We start from the raw sequence: 18,680 nt of genomic DNA, 5'->3' as shown, positions 1-18,680 counted from the left end.
GACCTCTTGATGCCATCAATTTACCAAACCTGTCATTTAAATATCCTACATAAACCATGACAGTTCCCAACACATGTTATGATGAAAACTTTCTCGCCAAAGAATCCATCTTTGATAACTTCAAGTCCTTCAATATATATACCTGCTTGAACTGTGATACCAGATAGGTGCATAGGACATAAAATGCATAGTATGTTACCGGGTATATCCAGCAGATAGGAAAGAAAGTTGTAGCCACTGTAGAACAAATTAACAAATTAGCCAACCAATTGCTTTACATGATGATTGTTGACCTGTTTTGTTGTTTTTGAATCATCGGGTCTAGGTCTGAATCCGATCCAATCTGCTGTCTTGTTGGGTTCTACTTATACCCATGTAATCCTGTTTTAATGAGTGAATAAAAATTTGTAGAGAGAGAACTTTTGGCTACTAGTGAGTGTCAGACCTCCTCCTTCATGGTTTTTTCCTTGTGTTGAGGGTTTTCCACGTAAGTTTGTCTCCTTGTTTCATTTCTCTTCCTTCTACATGGTATCAGAGCTGACTAGGTTCTGATTTTCTTTTCTACTGGGGTTGCCTTGGACGAGGGATCGTATCGTTGCTGCAGTCACCATACTCGAACAACTCTGTTTGGTCGTGCTGCGTTGATCATTCTGGTGAGGTTTTGTCATAGAGTTCCAACAATGAGTCCTTGCAGCTACACTCTACGTTTTGTCTATGTTGTGCGACGTTGCTCCTTACTACAACGTTTTTGCTCAACGCTCTCTGTTCATGTTGCGTTGGGTGAGGATCTTGCTGTCGCTGGAGTTGCCCCATGAGCTGTTCATTTATGCCCAGTCGTGAGGCTCTGCTATGTTGACGTTTTATTGTATATCCTTTTGATATTGTTGCTGGGAGATAGTACAACGTCTGTGCTTGGAAGGGAAGGACTTGTCGGCCTGTCGCCCGATCCTTCTCCTGTCGCTGCCGTCGGTTTTCGTTGTTCATCTCTGTCGGACGCTTGTTTTTCTCTGGTCGTTGTCTATTGCAGCTTTCTGCGATGTTGCTTCCTGCTGTGACGTCTGAATTTAGTGTAGAAGTGGGAGCCCATAAAACAGAAAATGTTCTTGTGCAAGTCACCACCATCCGCCTCACTAAACATAACTATCTTCAATGGTCTGCCGCTATTACTATGGGGATTGCTAGTCAGAGGCAAATTGCATATACCAATGAAAAGAAGGCTCAACCTCTTGAGACGAGCCCTGCATGAGATACTTGGTTTCTTGAAGACAATTAAGTCAAAAATTGGATTGTTAACTCTGTATCCTCTGATATTCAGCCCATTATCCTTCGTAAGAGGATTGCCGGAGACGTGGTGTATTTTGGAACAAATGTATGGCCAAAAGAAGAAGGATGTTTGTGTGTGCTAGCTGATGAAGGACATCTATGCTCTACAACAAGGGGGGCTTTCTGTGGCTAATTTTCATGCGACATTGAAATCAAAATGGGAAGAATTTGACTACTATTCTGATGATACGTGGAATTGCCTCCAAGACTAGCTTAGGCATGAACGTCTTAGGCATCTTCCTTTTGAAATTTTGAAATAGTTATTCCCTTATTTATGTTCGAATTTGGATACAAATATGATACTTGTGATGTATGTCAATTTGCTAAATATGTTAGGGCTTCATACCCTATTTCCACCACTCCTACTAATGAAGTTTTTTTTCTTGATCCATTCTGATGTGTGGGGGCCTTTGGGAATTCATTCCTGTCATGGGTTTCAGTACTTTATAACCTTTACAGATGATTACTGTCGTAATACTTTTGTATACTTACTGAAAGATCATAGTAAAGTGTCTAATATCATAGAGACTTTTATCATTTTTGTGGAGACTCAATATGGAGGATTTGTTAAGACCTTTCGATCTGACAATACTTGTGAGTATGTGTGTCGATCTGTTGATGATTTCTTTTGGAAGAAGGGGATTGTTTATGAGACGTCTTGTAGTTATACTCCCCCCAAAATGGGGTGGCTGAGAGGAAGAATCGTCAGTTACTTAATGTCACCAGGGCCCTCTTGTTTTAAAGGAATCTTCCAAAACAATATTGGGGTGATGTTGTTCTCACTAGTGCATATTTGATTAGTCGTATGCCTAGTCATGTGCTAAATGGGCGGACTCCCCATTCTATGATACTAGGGAGTCATCAACCCTTTTCTCTTCTGCCTCATGTCTTTGGATGTGTCTGCTTCATTCATAATCACAATCTTAATGTTAAAAAACTTGATCCAAGGTCGATTAAGGGTGTATTTGTTGGCTATTCTCTATGTCACCAAGGATGTCACTTTCTTGGAACATGTCTCATATTTTGGTGAGAATTCTCTTCAGGGGAAAAGTCTATGTCAAAGAAAGAGTATTCTCCAAGTGAAGAAATTCAATTCACAGATTTTCTAGAATACAAAAGAGAAGAGAGTCAAGTGACAATTACATATGTTCTTGAGCACAAGAAGGATGAAGGTTGTTCTACGGGGATTGAGGAAGAACGTAACCACTTGTTTGGGCGGGTTTATTCTAGGAGAAGATTGCTTATAAATGAGGTGACTGCTAGAAGGAATTCTATTCCCAATACCAATGCTACACCTTCCCTGGATGACCCAAGTCTTGCTCGGGAAGAGTCAGTTGAAAAGGAGTTTCAAACAAAAGTTGCTAATGAAGAGCTACCCATCGCCCTTAGAAACGGGGTCAGGTCATGTACTCAACACCCTATTGGTAACTTCGTATCATATTCTAAAATGAGCAAATACTAAAAATGTTTTATATCATTGCTTTCTTTGGCTGTCATTCCCAGGACTGTCACTGAGGCTCAGAGCGATTTCAGGTGGACTCATGCAATGTAAGAAGAAATGGAAGCTCTGAACAAAAACAAGACATGAGAGGTGGTAAAGATCCCTAAAGCGGTTCATCTAGTTGGATCTAAGTGGGTTTACACCATCAATTACAAACCAGATGAGAGTGTTGATAGGTACAAAGCTCACTTTGTTGCCAGGTTGTTCAGTCAGAAATATGGAATTGACTATTTGGAGACTTTTGCTCCTGTTGCAAAAATGAAGACTGTTAGAGTTATTATCTCTTTAGCGGTGATAAAAAAGTGGAAGATGTACCAACTTGTCGTTAATAATGCTTTTCTCAATGGAGACATTGAAGAGGAGGTGTATATCTGTATGCCCCCAGAATATGAAGAACATCAAAAATACTGCAAATTGAGGAAAGCTTTATATGGACTCAAGCAATCTCCCCGAGCATAGTTTGAATGACTTAAACTAGTTATGAGACAACATGGTTATAATCAATGAAGATCATACTCTCTTTGTAAAGAGGAAGAAGCATAAAGTGACTCTTTTGTTAGTCTATGTTGATGATATGATTGTTACAGGCGATGATAAAGATGAGATAACAAAATTAAAGAAGTTATTAGTTGTCGAGTTTAATCTCAAGGACCTTGGCAAACTAAGATATTTTCTTGGCATTGAAATCGCTAGGTCTGGCATGAGCTTTGTGTTGAATCAACGAAAGTACACTTTATATTTACTAAAGGAGACTGAAAAACTGGGGTGTAGGCCTGCTTCTACTTCACTAGATGTTGGACACAAGTTCAATATTAAAGATGGAGAACCTCTATGTGAAGAGGCCAATGGAAGATATCAACGTCTGGTTGCAAAGTTGATCTATCTTACTCTCACTAGATCTGATATTACCTTTGTTGTGAATGTGATGAGTCAATTCATGCTTGCTCCAATAGATACTCATTTGAAGGCTGTCGACAAGATCTTGTGTTACTTGAAGAGAAATCCCGACAAGGGGCTCCTATATATTAAGCAAGGCCCTCTTGAGATTGAAGGGTATTTTGATGTTGACTGAGTAGACTGTGTTGATACTAGGAGGTCCACCTCAGGCTACTGTGTCTGCTTGGAAGGGAATCTCATAGTATGGAGGAGCAAGAGACAAGATGTTTGCTCTCGCTCTAGGCAGAAGCTGAATACAGAACAGTTGCTATGAGAGTTTTTGAGCTACTATGGCTGAAGGTATTATTGACTGATATTAGTATAAAAATTGAAGGGCCAATGGAGATATATTGTGATAATAAGTCGCAATCAACTTTGCCAACAACCCAGTGTCACATGACAGAACAAAGCATGTTGAGATTTACCATCACTTTATCTGGGAGAATTGATGATAAAGAGTTGGCCCTACCATACATGAAGTCCAAAGATCAGACAACCGATGTTCTGACTAAAGCATTGTCTTTGACCTTGTTCGAGAAAAATATATCCAAGTTGGGCATGTTTGATATGTATGCCCAACTTGAGGGGGAGTGTTGACAAGTTTTGTTGTTTTTAGATCATTTGGTCTGGGTCTAGATCCGATTCAATCTGCTGTCTTGTTGGGTTCTATTTATACCCATGTAATCTTGTTTTTAATGAGTGAATAAAAAATTTGTAGAGAGAGAACGCCTGGCTGCTAGTGAGTGCCAGACCTCCTCATCCGTGGTTTTTTCCTTGTGTTGAGGGTTTTCCACGTAAGTTTGTCTCCTTGTTTCATTTCTCTTGCTTCTACAATGCTCAAAAGTAGAGAGCGTAAATATCACTGGAGATTGTTGTACTTCATAAACTTTGAAGAACCATTAATTACAATTTCGTCCCACTAGTCTAATGGTGGCCCCTTTATTTGCACTAGTCTAATGGTGATACAATTTGGTAAAGAGAGATGGCCAATGTGCAAGTTCAATAATTTATTTTTCCTACACTCTTCAACCACGTCATAACCTCAGTTAAACCTTCCTTTAAATTTCTTGGCTTGTAATTGAGCTCTTCCTTCGCCTTGTCAGAAGAATAAACCCACTGGTGTCTCATTACAAGCACTATCTGCAGTAAGTGAAATGTGGAATACTTATATCAGAAAATCAAATAAAAAGAGGAAAGAATTCTATGAGGATTATGACACTCACTGGATAACTAATTAAAGGAATCGTTCCTGTGAGACGGGCCCAAAACACGCTCATCCAACCGTAGATTTCCACTAGCCACAACGGAATGTGAAATGAAGGCCGTTGTGTTCCAGTGACCATGGCAGCAATGTCAAATACATCAGCAAAAGATGCATTTTCTCCACCAAGTAAATACCTTTCACCAATTTTCCCTCTGTCCAGTGCTGCTATATGTCCATGTATTACATCGTCAACATGGGAAAAGCAAAACCTTTCATTGCCCTTGCCAACATAGCCTGGTAAACGCCCGCTGAAGTGCTCTATAATCTGACAAGATCGAAATAGAAACATAAAACCAACAGTCCTTCCTATCTTGAAAAGTAAAATGGTTGGTTGTTCTAAACATGTAAAGGGCAACAACAATGGAAAAAACCCAATAGGAGCAACAGTGGTTGGCACCCTACAACTTCATATTGTCAAATAGTCTCAATGATCATATCATCCCTGACACATGGATACCAACCAATAAATCAAGCAGAAGTCCGTGCAGAATTTCTTCCTGAAGAAACAATTAAATAAGTAATTGTTTGAGTGCAGGATCATAGATGAGAGGTGGATAGGGCCACTTCATCATGCCACTCATGCAATGACGTGTTACTTGAATCCTGCCCTAACATATTCTACAATACTAAAAACGAATGGAGAAGTCTTGTGTGAGTGCATCCCTATATAGGCTGTATTTTAAAAAGGAAAAAATCAGGACATTTATGAAAAAGAAAGCCAAAATGAAGAAAAGACATTCTCATTGTGTTTTTCCCTTTGATGGATTTTTTAGTAGTTTTAAATGCTCCGAGGTTTCTTCCAACATATTATTAAGTATTTTGAATTTTGATCAATGTTTTTGTAAGAAGGTTAGGTATCCGTTACTTTTATATCTTTTTTTGCTTTGAATTCCTAAGAATCTAATATTTACTTGAGATCTTGACTAATAATCAAGAAAAATTTCACCAATAAAACTCGATGATGCATTTCTGATATTGATATATACATACGTGTGTGTGCATGGGTAACTATAGGACCTTTTCTTTGCAAGGATTGAAAGGTCTTAAGGAATAAAACCTAGAAGGTGCTATGGCAGGATATTAATTGAAGATGAATAGGAATATCTTTCCATATGTTTGAAACAGCAACACCTGCACTTTTATAAGATGATACGACTGGCAGAGACTTGATGAAACCGAGTATTGAGTCCAACCCTGAGAAGAACGAAGCAGCCTAGGGCAAAGTCCCCCCTCGGACTCACAAGGTCCTCCTAATGCCACTGAGACGTCTGGGCTTTACTTTTCTTTATGCTTTTGCTTTGCCTTTCTGAGAAATGGTTCACATTCCTCTTACTAGAAAAGAGAAGAATCCGGACCCAGATATATGGTCCACAACATGTAGCCTGAATCAATCAATCAGAATAAACACTAACCTTAGTTTGTTTTTGTCGTGGAACTTTTAAAAGGTAAGCCACCAAAAATTATTCGTCTCGTGTTACATTTTCCCAAGTAAGGCCGATATGAAAGGCAACGTCACCTGCATCTCATTACCGATACATCCGTCAGTAGGCCCAAGAGCAAAGAAGGACGAGGTATACACCATCTTCTGCATAGAACTCGTTGGACTAAACGCTAGCAGCACATTCCTCAATCCTTCAACATTTACCTTCACGAGAAACAAAGCCCCGAATTACCAATTATTTAAGCAAAAATCTACGACGCTCATTAAAAGGTGCCAAAATGTCCCAACTCTGTCGATTTAGCGAGTTCTTCCTACTGGGTAGGCCACCCAAATTCAAACTATGTCCCAAAGCATTCGCCTTCCAAAAGAAAGAATGACTCACGGTAAAGAGTACGGAGGGGTTAAGGACCCAAGGCTCGACGATGGCAGCAGTGTGGAAGAGGACGTCACAGCCGGAGAACGCCTCGAGGAGGGAAGTGAGGTCTGTGACGTCGCCAAAGGCAAGCTCGAAGTTGTGGGAGGAAGTGGTGGTGGGGAGGGACGAAAGGTTGCTGGACCGGCAGACAAGGGCCCTCACAGGTATTATAAATGAGTAAATTTGAGTTACATGAGCTTAACTCGTTTAAACTTGATTCAGCTTGTACCTTCATGTTTGTTAATCATTAGAGCTATGTCGAGTTTTTCATGAATTTTAACATCTTTTTGTGGTTTTTATTTTCATTTATGCTTTGTTGGGATGGAGGGAATGGAAAGGAAAGAGAAGGGTGAAAAAGGAAAGAAAAAGAAAGGGAGGGAAATGAAATGACAAATGAAAGGAAATGAAAGGAAAGAGAAGGAAAAATGTGATTATAAACCTTGTTTGGATAGGAAGGAAGAAATTGCTAAAATCATGTTTATTTGAACTACATAAATGAAAGGAAATGATAGAATGTACATTACTTTACAATAATACCCCTACACCAGACGATGGACATGGGGGCGTCATGAACGGTGGTAAAAAAATAGATAGAAAAGACAAGAGAGACAAACCTAGAAGCTTCTTTGTTGTGATGGTTTACGTGAATGGTGGTAAAAAGAAACTCTAGATCGAAAAAAATGCTGCTATCACATAAAACATTATTCATGCATGCATCAAGAAAAAGAAAGGGCATATATGATAAAAAACGATAAGTCATTCCTTTCTTTCTCAATCCCTCCAATTTTGGAAGGATTGGATTTACATCAGAGCATCATTTTCATTCCCTCCTTTTCTGTTTTCTTCCTTTGCAACAAAACAAGTTTTTTTACTTTCCTTTCTTCTTAATTATCAATAAAACAAAGGATTGACTGTTCTTTCATCCCCTTTCCCTCCATCCAAGCAGGGTGTTAAACTAGTTGAATTGGAGCATGAACTCAGGTTTATCAAGTCGAACTCGAGCCAAACAATATGTAGCTTACACTGACTCGCTCCTTGTACATTCCTATTTGTGAAGCAATCTATCTGATCTCCATAATTGATAATATGTATGTGGTTCCAGTTTTTGATGGTCACAAATTGATTTGCTTTTGGTGTGACGTCGTTGATGAAGCCATGGAGCTCTAGCTCTCTATCAGACCAGAGAGCAAGGTCTTCCATAGCAGAGAGTTATTTCGTGTCAATTTTATTGACACCAAATTAGCAAAATTCCAGGAAAATGGGTAAGGGAACTTTGTGGAAGAGGTTGAAGATGATGAACTCGTGCTGGAAGCCATCCCTAGATCAATAATTTGCTCTGGTACCAAAGGAAAAGGTGGGATGATGAAATCTCAGAGTAATTCATTATGGTCCATATGAAGGCTTGTAGATACAATCATGTACAAGAAATTACAATAAGTATTGTCTGTATCTGCTAAACACTATCCGTTGTTATGGAATCCTTTATTTTGTCAATACTTCTCTGCTTGAATCATGCATAACTGATCTTGCTTTGATCATTCATTCATCAGCGAAATGCATACCCACCGTAGTATCCTCCTGCAAATTTTTTCTTTGATTGGCATTATCTTCAATCATATCAAATAGAGGGAATGTGAGCATTTCTTCCCTTCCCGTGAAAGTGTGGAGATAGATGCACAAAGCAGGAAAAAAATGCTCATAGAGGAAGAGTAGAAGAGGATAACAATATATGAGTGTAATTGCTTCTGCCTTTTCCTAGTTTATTTTGTGATTTTAGAGGTTTGCTAAGTTGGTCCATGGATATATTCATGTGCTAACGTGATCATGGTGCTTTTCTCTAAAGGGATGCAGAGATTCTAAAGTCTGTGACAAAGGTTGACCAATTGAACGACTTTGTGTGTGGGATATCTAATCGATTGAAGGATTTTATGTGATGCATGTTCCAATTCTGATGTTTTTAACGATGGCTGCTTTCCTTTGGCATGGATGTGTTTGTAGATTTTGTCTTTCAGAGTATATTTCAGGGTCATCTGTAATCTTCAATCTAACATTTTCAATTTTACTTGCCTCTGTTTGGCTTTGCCATCCCCCCTCTTCTTTTTTCTTTGAAAAGATGTTTTTGTCGAAGTTGTGATTTATTCGCTGATCTAGTTTAGGATGATGGACTCGGAAGGCTGTATGTTGTTGGTGCCAAACAAGCCATTATCATAGTTTTATCTATTGCTAGTAAGGATCTGTGAGAAGTCAAGGCGATTGTAAGTGGTAATTATCTACAAGGACTTCAGGTTCGTGGTACAAATATTCCATGCCAGCAAAAATGGAAAAGTATAACAACGTGACCTACATACTTTGACATGAGCTTTATGTTTAGATTCTTGGGGTGAAGTGCATTGAGAGATTCTTTCAACTGGCACCACTTTGAATGTTGTTGGTGAGCTTATATTTCTTTTACTAGATGCATAATCCATTGGAGTTTTATTGGGTTGTTTTCTTCATGAATAAAAATTGAAGGCAGGAAACTAGATATATATAACTATCAAATTTTTTTTATTCAGGAAGTTTTGTATGGATTTACAATGATAACTTGTCCTTGATTTGCCTCCAGCCAGTGATATGGGAGATTCAATCTTTGGAATGTGCTAGCTCCCATTTTCCAAGAAAAAGATCTTTTAGGCTAAGTTTTTCTGAGTCGCCTACTATATAGTCAACAAGTGGGACTAGATATGGTGGAAAAGCCAAGCAAGTTTGCAGCAAAATCTACACCTACACACCTCTTAGCAGCATACTGTCTACATAACAGCCAGGGGCGTCCTTGCTGTAACTGCAAATCCTATTCTTTTATCACTTTTCGTCTGAGTATAGTATCAGCCATTTAAATCCACTTTTGACCCATTTTTAAGTTTACACAGGATGCTACGATGAGTTTACATGTGTCACCGAGGAAAAGATCAAAATCATATGTTCATGGGAGAAAGCTGATAAGCTTCCACTGATTTTTTTTCTCACCTCCTGCAGGAAGTTGGATTTCAGCCTCTACCAAACTAAACCCATGTGGCTTTATCAGTCCCCTTCCTTCCATCATCTTTCTAACACTTGCTGCATCATCCCACCGGCCAGCTCTAGTAAAAATATTGGAAAGAGTCACATAGTTTCTAGTATTCTTTGGCTCTAATCGGAACAGCTGCTCGGCAGCAACCTACACAAGTTTGACATTCTGATGAGTTTTGCAAGCAGCAAGCAAAGAGCGCCCAAATGCCTCTATCAGGTTCAAGCGCCATTCTATTAATGAAATCCATTGCTTCCTCAAAACGTCCTGAACAACTGAGAAGATCGACAATGCAAGCATACTGCTCCATACTTGGTAGAAATTTGTACTCATTAGTCATGCTACTTCATCTGCTTGAAAAGGCAGAGCACCATTGTCACATGATTTGGTTCTCTTTCATCTGCTTGAAAAGGCAGAGCGCCAATCTATCATGGCCATTCCTACCATAACCTCCTATTATAGCATTCCAAGGGATGACATCCTTCTTTCTTATGCTTGAAAAAATAACATTTGCCCAACTGACATTTCCAAATTTTGCATACATATGAACGAGGGCAATCCTAGCAGCAGTATCCAAATCCAATTCATTCTTGATTACATAAGCATGAATCTCTTTTACCACCTTTAATGAAGCTTCATGAGAAGAAATCTACAAAAGAGTAGTAATTATAAATGGATCTGGATTAAGTCCCTTCAGTTGCATATCATGCAAAAGTTTTAGTGCATATCCTGTGAGGCTGACTATTTAAGCCCAGCAATACACCAATTTAAGGTTAATGCTTGGGTGATTACCCTAAAGTGAGCCTCACAGTAGAAAAAAGTGATTGCGTCAAGAGACACATTCTAAATGCCAAAATCACAATTCATGAATTTTCAAAGCTTTTAAGAGGTTGTTGGGTAATAGTAACACATTGTTATTATTCATAAAAAAAATGAAGCAGATCCACATAACACTTGTAATTGTATTATGTGATTTGCTCCATTTTTTGGATTATTGTTGCCAAATAATTCCTAAAAGTCTAAGCCATCATACATTGGATCCTCTTTTGTTGTTTGATGATTGAATTGGAAGGGAGACCCGCTCCTAATCCAGCCAATTTCAGTTGACTTGATCCTAGCTATTGGTCAAACCATGCATGTAGACAATGTTCATTTACTAATGAGACCAACATGCTTTCCTTTTGCGTTGAACAGTTTGGACCGATACATGATGCACATATCTCACTTGTTTTATAACTTCGATAGTTCACGTGCTTACGTCAAGAACCATTGTCATACAAACTTCCACATGACTTTTTGCCACTCCCTCTCTCGTATGGGTATGCAAAAGTTCTCTCATTCTTCTGCTCCTTTCAATAGTTGGTGTTGTCGCTGCTTCTCAATGTGCAAATTGGAGCCACTGGTGGACCTGCTGCGCAGACGAAGAGGTGATATAAGCCACCGTTTCGCTGCTGTGTCACGTTCCAACATCGTTCAAGTTGAATTCGTAACTGCGAGTGGGCCCCCTTACAATTACGAGATATTGAGATAGGGCTGAAGGCTACTATTCAACATCTCCCACTTGGCCATGACACCACCAAACTGCTTCCACTAAGTGTGGGTTTTATTAATCTTTAGTTACGTGTTTTTCCAGTATTGGTTTGTCCATCGTGACTTGAATTTTGTTGAAGGTTTTATAGTGAGGTTTTCTACTCAATGGCTTTCCATTGCAACCTATTAAATATATTTTAGCCCCATATATGCTATATACTTTGAAAACAAGTCTTCAGATATTCCTTAGCTAAGGGATCGACTACTATATTATTGGTAGACATATAATCAACTAAGATTTCATTTTTCTCAATCATTTCGTAAACATAATGGAATTTCATTATTATATGCTTACACTTTGAGCTAACAACTCCATTTTTCATAAGAGATATCGCTGTCTGATCATCACAATATAGTTGCACTGGTTCATGATCAAGATCTAATTTTAATTCTTTCAAGAACTGATTTATCCAAACAACAAAGATAGTTGCAACATTACATGTCACATACTCTGTTTCTTGTGTATGCAGAGCAGCACATCCCTGTTTCTTACAAGAGCATGCTATCGCTCCACCTCTAAAGAGAAATACATATCCAAACATAGACTTACTGTCGTCTTTATAGCCAGCAAAATCTGCATCGGAATAGCCAACTAGAGTTAGGTCATCGGCTTAATAGGAAAATTTCAGTCCTTTTGTTCCTTTAATATACTAAAAAATTCTTTTAGCTGCTTGCCAGTGAGGCCATCCAGGATTACTTTGATAACAACTCACTAGACCGATAGGAAAACTTATGCTTGGTCTTGTGCAAAGCATTAGATACATTAAAATGCCAACCACTTGTGCATAGAAACATTTAATTTCTGTTGTCCTTTACCAAGAACAATTACTCGTGCTGACATTTGTCCCTTTAAATATGGGAGTTTTTATAGGTTTGCAATCTTGCATTTGAAATTTCTTCAAATATAGTCAATATATCGTTCTTGGCTCATTCTTAGAGTTCTCGAGCCTCTATCTTGAGCGATCTCTATGTGGAGTGAACTTTATCTCTAGTATATAGGATGCTTGACCCATGTCCTTCATTTTGAATTCTTGTTTAACAAAGTCTTTGCTTTGAGTACCATATTGTTGTCATTCCTAGTCAATAAAATGTCATCGACAGATAATGACATGATAAAAAAAAGATTCCCACTTTTCCAAACATATACACAATGGTCAAGTTGATTTGCTATGTATCCAAGTTTTGTGATTACTTTGTCAAAGGCAAAATACCACTGTCTAGGCGACTGCTTCAAACTATACAATGATTATTCAGCGTGTACACTTTTTTTTTCATTTCCTTTAATAATGTATCCTTGTGGTTGAGCCATGTATATGTTTTCCTTTAACTCACCATTCAGAAAAGCAATTTTCACATCCATCTGACAAACGTCCAAGTCATAGAAAGCTGCGATAGCCAGAATTATTCTGATAGATGCAAACTTAGCAACTGGTGAATAGGTTTCTAAGTAAACAATTCCTTCATTTTGAGAAAAACCTTTCGCCACTAGTCTAGCTTTAAAGTTCTCGACTGATCTGTCAGTTTTATACTTTTTCTTTAATACCCATTTACATCCAATGAGTTTTCTATCATTAGGAAGATCTATTAGCTCTTAGACTTTATTCTTTTCTATGGATTCGATTTCCTCATCCATAGTGTTTACCCAATCTAACGATTCGTGCGAATTTATGACTTCATCATATGTCAGATTGTCAGCCATTTCATTAACATCTGTTAAATAGCATAGCTCATCTACAAGATATATACAATAATCATTCAAATATGAGGGAGGAGCTCTAGGTCTTTTATGACCTAACAAAGTTTGAGATGATGAGGTGCTCAGATCAGTTGGTTCATTATATAACTGTTCATCAGTCAATTTATTACCAGACTGTTCCTCTGACAAATCAAGCTTAGTTGGTTCATTACCAATCCATTTTCCAGTTGGTTCATTCCTAGACTGTTCTTCTAAATAAATCAGTTCATCCAGTATATCAGTTTGATCTTCAACTAGAACATATTCTTCATTATTGAGTTCTTCTATGGACTCTACATCTCTACTTTCTATAAGATTCATAATTGAGTGATATAATCTGTGGCATTTGAATCATTTTGGATACCCAATAAATACACATCTTATTAATCTATTATCTAGTTTATCTTTAGATCTAGAACTTTCACATGTGCTACAGATTCCCGTCTTCTGAGATATCTCAAATCTAGTTTCACACAGTCAATGTCTCAAAAGGAGTGGTTGGGACTGCTTTGCAGGGCACTCGATTTATAGTGTACATAGCTATTAACGTAGCCTCACACCAAAATACTTTGAGTAATTGTGCTCCTGTCAACATGAATCTTACATTATTCAAGAGGGTTCTGTTATACCTCTCAGTGACACCATTCTGTTGTGGTATTTTAGACATTGTTTTCTGCCTATTAGTTCGAAGGTCTTTACAATATTCAAGGAATTCATTTAATGTATACTTACCTCCTCGATCAGACCTTATAACTTTAATATATTTTCAAGTCTCTCGACTTCAATTTTATATTTCTTGAATTTTTCAAGTGCTTCAAACTTATAGTTAATCAGGTAAATATAACCAAATCTTGAGAAGTCATCAATGAATGTTATGAAGTATGACTTGCCACTATGTGTTTGAACTCTAAAAGGTCCATAAATATCTGTATGGATTATTTCAAATAGTTCAGTGGCTTGAATTACTTCAGACGGAAAGAGTTTCATTGCCTTCTTTTCATATAAACACAACTCACATTTCGTAAAATAATTTATATTTATATCGAATATTATACTTTACTGTGCTAGAATCTTCATTTTGTTGTTGCTTACATGGTTTAATCTTTCATGCCATAAGTTTGTACTTACACTCATTGCACAGTTGGTATAAGTAGAACTGGAAGTTTTATTCATTTCATCGAATTTGAAAATGTCATGTTCTTTTACATATTTCCCATCGAATATGGTCCTTCCACGTTTTCTTACTATGACCTTCTCTGAAACAAAACAAACTTCAAAACCTTTTCCAATCAGTGCGAGAACAGACACCAGGTTCCTCCTCATGGAGGGAACATATAAAAGCTCGTTAAGAATAAAACTAGTGCTCCCAACATTCAGTCGATATGACCCAACTCTCAAGACATCACAATTTGAGTTATTTCCCATGTAGTCCTTGTGAACTCTTAGACCCAGATCTTCTATATGAGTCACTCATTCTTTTGTCTTTGTGATGTGATGACTAACCCCCCAATCAATGCACCAACCAGCCAGATCTCCATTTGCAAATAAATATTCTGTCACTACACAAATGATTAATACTTCCTTCTGTTGTTGTTGTCCTGACCATTGTTGTCATTTTTATTCAGAAATTTTGTTCTGCAGCTCTTCTTGGTATGTCCAAGCTTTTCGCATCTATAGCATTTCATTATAGTTCCATGAGTTCCCTAAGTACTTACAAAATTACCCTTAAATTTTCCATCGTTTCATTTTTTAAATTATTTGGGTCTTACAAGCACATGACTACTAGCAGATTTATCCTAGACTGTCATTAGTTATGCATCATTTCTTTTGGCTAGGTGTTGTTGCTGAATAGCTAACTTTATGAGAAGTTTTTCCAAAGTTAGAGTATCAAATTGAAGACTCAAGGCAGTGACTTCCATATCTCAAGAAGGTGATAGGCTATTCAAGATGGTACTGATATACATGTTGTCAGATAGGACATTTCCTACTATGGCTAGGTCTTTAGCCATGACCAACATCTTGTTAACATGAGCAACTACTCTGTCTAACTCTTTCATTTTATATGAATTGTACTATTCTAATAACAACTGTACATGCATCGTAATAGTGGTGTTGTATTTAGAGGGGATAGTGTCAAACATCTCCTTGGCAATTGAGCAGTCCTCAAACGTGTTGATCAGATCATCTTCCATGAATACGAACATGATGGTTTTAGCCATCAAGTCATTAGTTTCAAAAGACTCATATGCTCTCATTTCCTCATCTGTGGGTTTGTCTCCTAAAATGAAAAAAAGCTTAATGATTACATAAACAAGCCTATCTAGAGTCAAGGCCAACATGATCCTACGTTTCCATGCATGGAAGTTTGTTCTATTGAGTTTTAGGTCTTGGTCAGTTCTGAGCCTCCCACTCTTGAAGTCATTTTGGAATTCAGAGAACCTGACACTATGATACCAATGTTAGAATGTGAAGCAACAGCGGAACGGTAGCCTGTATCACCTCTTCGTCTGTGCAGTAGGTTCACTAGTGGCTCCAGTTTGCACTTTAAGAAGCAACGACAACACCAACTGTTGAAAGGAGCAGAAGAAGGAGAGAAAGAGAGGAAGAGAAAATAGAAACAATGATCGTTTAGTTCATGGGTTTCCTTCTGTGAGGCTCTCTTTAGGATAATCACCAAAGCATTAACCCTAAATTGGTGTATTGCTGAGCTTAAGTAGTCAACCTCATAGGGTTTCCCGATACCCAGCTTGCGGTTGGGCGAGTGAGAGATTAGCAGTGAGATAAACAAGGTAACATTTATCTTTAATTCTATCAAATAAGATGTTTATAGAAAATGGTTTTCAAGTTGATCTCGTAATTGCGAGTGGGTCTCCTCGTAGTTATGAGATAGGGCTCAAGACCACTATCCAACACAGTTGCATATCATGTAAAAGATTTAGTGCTGAATCATGACAGCCATATTGAATGAGACCCATGATAATCGAATTCCAGGAAACCATATCTCTTCCATCCATCTTACTGAAAGCATTTGCCACATCTGCAATCCTGCCACATGCTGAATAAACGGGTCACAAGTGCACCACCAGCAGAAGCATAGAACTTGTGATCCAGACATGTTCTAATGCCGTATCCATGAGCCTCTCTCCCACTCCTAAAAGCATGCAAGTTCTTGCAAGCTGATATAACACAAGAAAGACTATCAGCGTTTGGGCTAACATTGGCATCTAACATTTCTTTGAATAACTCCAATGCTTTTCTGTAACAGCCTTTTCTTGCATGGCCAACTGTTAGAGTTGTCCAAGTAACATGATTGGGCATTGTATAACCACACTCCTTTATGTGATTCAAGATATCAAGAGCCTCTTCAAGGAGTCCATGCTGAGAATAAGCAGTGAGAATGGTATTCCATGTGATCAAATCTGGTCTTGCACGACCAATACACATCAAATTAAACAGCTCCAATGCAGAATCATATATAGAAGTAGAAACATAACCAGCAATCATAGAATTCCATGGCAATACATCCCTTTGAGACATCTCATCAAACATTCGACGCGTACTCACCACATCACCGCATTTCGAGTACAACTCTATCAACGAGTTCGAACTACATACATTTGGCCTCAGACCCAAATGCTTCATATCGTTGTGGACTTGAACTCCTTCTTCTAAATCCGACAGCTGGGTGCATGCCCTGAGGACCTTCAGGAACACATAGTCATCCGGATAGACACCTTCATCTCGTACTCTCCAGCACGTTACGATAACCTCTTCATACATCGATTTCCTCATATAACACCCCAACATGAGTATTTGGGTTGTGCTTTGCATGGTTTTTGGATTCATATAGCATATACATTTTCGGTTGATGTAGTTACTGAATAACATGCATAATTTACCATGCTCCTAAAGTGCTCGAGACCACTGGCTGGCACTAGGCACATGCCAGTATGACATTAAATATAAAGTTGTTTTGTATTTTATTTTTTTTGTGAGATCAACGGTTTGTTTTGGTGATAAATGATGAATTATGGATATTTAATTGGGTTACTGCATAAAAAATGGAGTTCTTTGCATTTTGTGACATTAAATTTTTGAGCTTTGGTCATTTTCCTTTATCAATTAAAATCCACGTTGGATGATATTTTATTTCTTCTTATAATTTTTATGACATTAGGACTTTTATATTTTCACATGTAAGTAGGTGCTAATCGAGACAGCAACAATATTTCTTATATGTAAGTTCCAATTCAAGGCAGTCTCTTAGCTTTGTATACACATTAATGTTCAACTACTTTTACATTATATAGTGCCAAGCACTATCTTTTAATTAACTAAACAAAACAATGACTGAAACATCGATTTTTCTATACCTTATCCTAAAAAAAGTTTCCCTCTAGAAATGTAATTCAGAAACAATTTGAAGCCCTGAAATATGCATTTGGATAATGGATAAAAGCCAAATTTGAAGTACCATAGCATTCTAAAGGCTTGAAATATGCTTCTAAGATACTTTTTAACGGGATCGAGTTGGTCCACTTAGGCAAGCCAACTTGATTTAGCAACATGGGTCTGACTTAATCAGCGTATATAAAACAAGGTCGTCTTCTACTAAGAATACCAGTCCATGTTCAGACATACTATATACGCTTGATCCTGGCCACCTTATGTTAGGCATGTATATGTTAGGAGCTGGCTTCGCCTAAACAAGGTGAAAAGCTACATTTCAATTTTTGAAGATCATCTAGAATGTAAAGGTGATATATATGCAAGTTTTTAGCTGTGACGGCCTATGTTATCAAAGGCTCACTTAGTCTCGTCTTGACTTGTGCCCAGCATCTCCAAAGCCTTAGGCCTGAGCTAGTTGTTCCTGGCCAGGTGATTTACTACTTAAAAAATTCTTAGATTCTTAGGATGGTTTGCCTCGGTACTCAATTGGTTGGGCCTGTTTATTTTATTTTTAAAATTTTTGTTCTTCCTTTGGGACTTTTTTTTTTCCGAATAATTTCTTTTTCACTTTGTCGTCTGTGTGTGCACACTTGTAGTGATAATAATTACAGTTACAAGTCGTATGCTATTGTTTTAGGATATCAGTTTTGGAAATTAGATATAGAAACTTAGCAGTTGGCTGTTAGGCAATGAAAAGGTTTTGCATGCTCCATAACTGATATTTGCTTGTGAATTGATTTCTTTAAATGACATATAACTTGTAAAGTTTAATTATTCAACTTCATTAACTTTGATATTTTGAACTTTTAATTATGTAATTTCATGTTATGAAATGTTTAATATGTTTGCGTTATCATGATTTTAATTGTTTTATAGTGGTATGTTGATCAGTATAGGTGTTTCGTTGAGAGAAATGTTTTTGTTGTGTTGTCAATTCAAATGATTAGAATTACATTTTGTTGGTTTCTCTTTCACAGAAG

General features: G+C 37.7%; 1 protein-coding gene across 1 annotated transcript; it reads right to left on the bottom strand.

Moving 5' to 3' along the window:
* Positions 1-4,630: 4,630 nt before the first annotated feature.
* LOC116262597 (pentatricopeptide repeat-containing protein At5g55740, chloroplastic-like) lies at positions 4,631-17,031 on the bottom strand. Its single transcript, XM_031642089.2, has 5 exons — positions 16,271-17,031; positions 6,848-7,016; positions 6,541-6,669; positions 4,984-5,289; positions 4,631-4,900 (listed from the first exon to the last, which is right to left on the bottom strand). The coding sequence occupies exons 1-5, from the start codon at positions 17,029-17,031 to the stop codon at positions 4,760-4,762; spliced, it is 1,506 nt and encodes a 501-aa protein (XP_031497949.1). The 3' UTR covers positions 4,631-4,759.
* Positions 17,032-18,680: the final 1,649 nt, after the last annotated feature.

Source organism: Nymphaea colorata, chromosome 10, assembly GCF_008831285.2.
Source record: "Nymphaea colorata isolate Beijing-Zhang1983 chromosome 10, ASM883128v2, whole genome shotgun sequence".
Classification (NCBI taxonomy): Eukaryota; Viridiplantae; Streptophyta; class Magnoliopsida; order Nymphaeales; family Nymphaeaceae; genus Nymphaea; species Nymphaea colorata.
This window is presented reverse-complemented; position numbering and strand designations above follow the sequence as displayed.

Excerpts from the sequence above, each read along its gene's own strand:
- LOC116262597 (XM_031642089.2), bottom strand. The coding sequence starts at position 17,031 with ATGTATGAAGAGGTTATCGTAACGTGCTGGAGAGTACGAGATGAAGGT. Across the intron at positions 6,670-6,847 it reads ACCCCTCCGTACTCTTTACC|GTAAATGTTGAAGGATTGAG; the intron begins GTGAGTCATTCT and ends TTTCTCGTGAAG. Across the intron at positions 5,290-6,540 it reads GTATCGGTAATGAGATGCAG|ATTATAGAGCACTTCAGCGG; the intron begins GTGACGTTGCCT and ends CGATCTTGTCAG.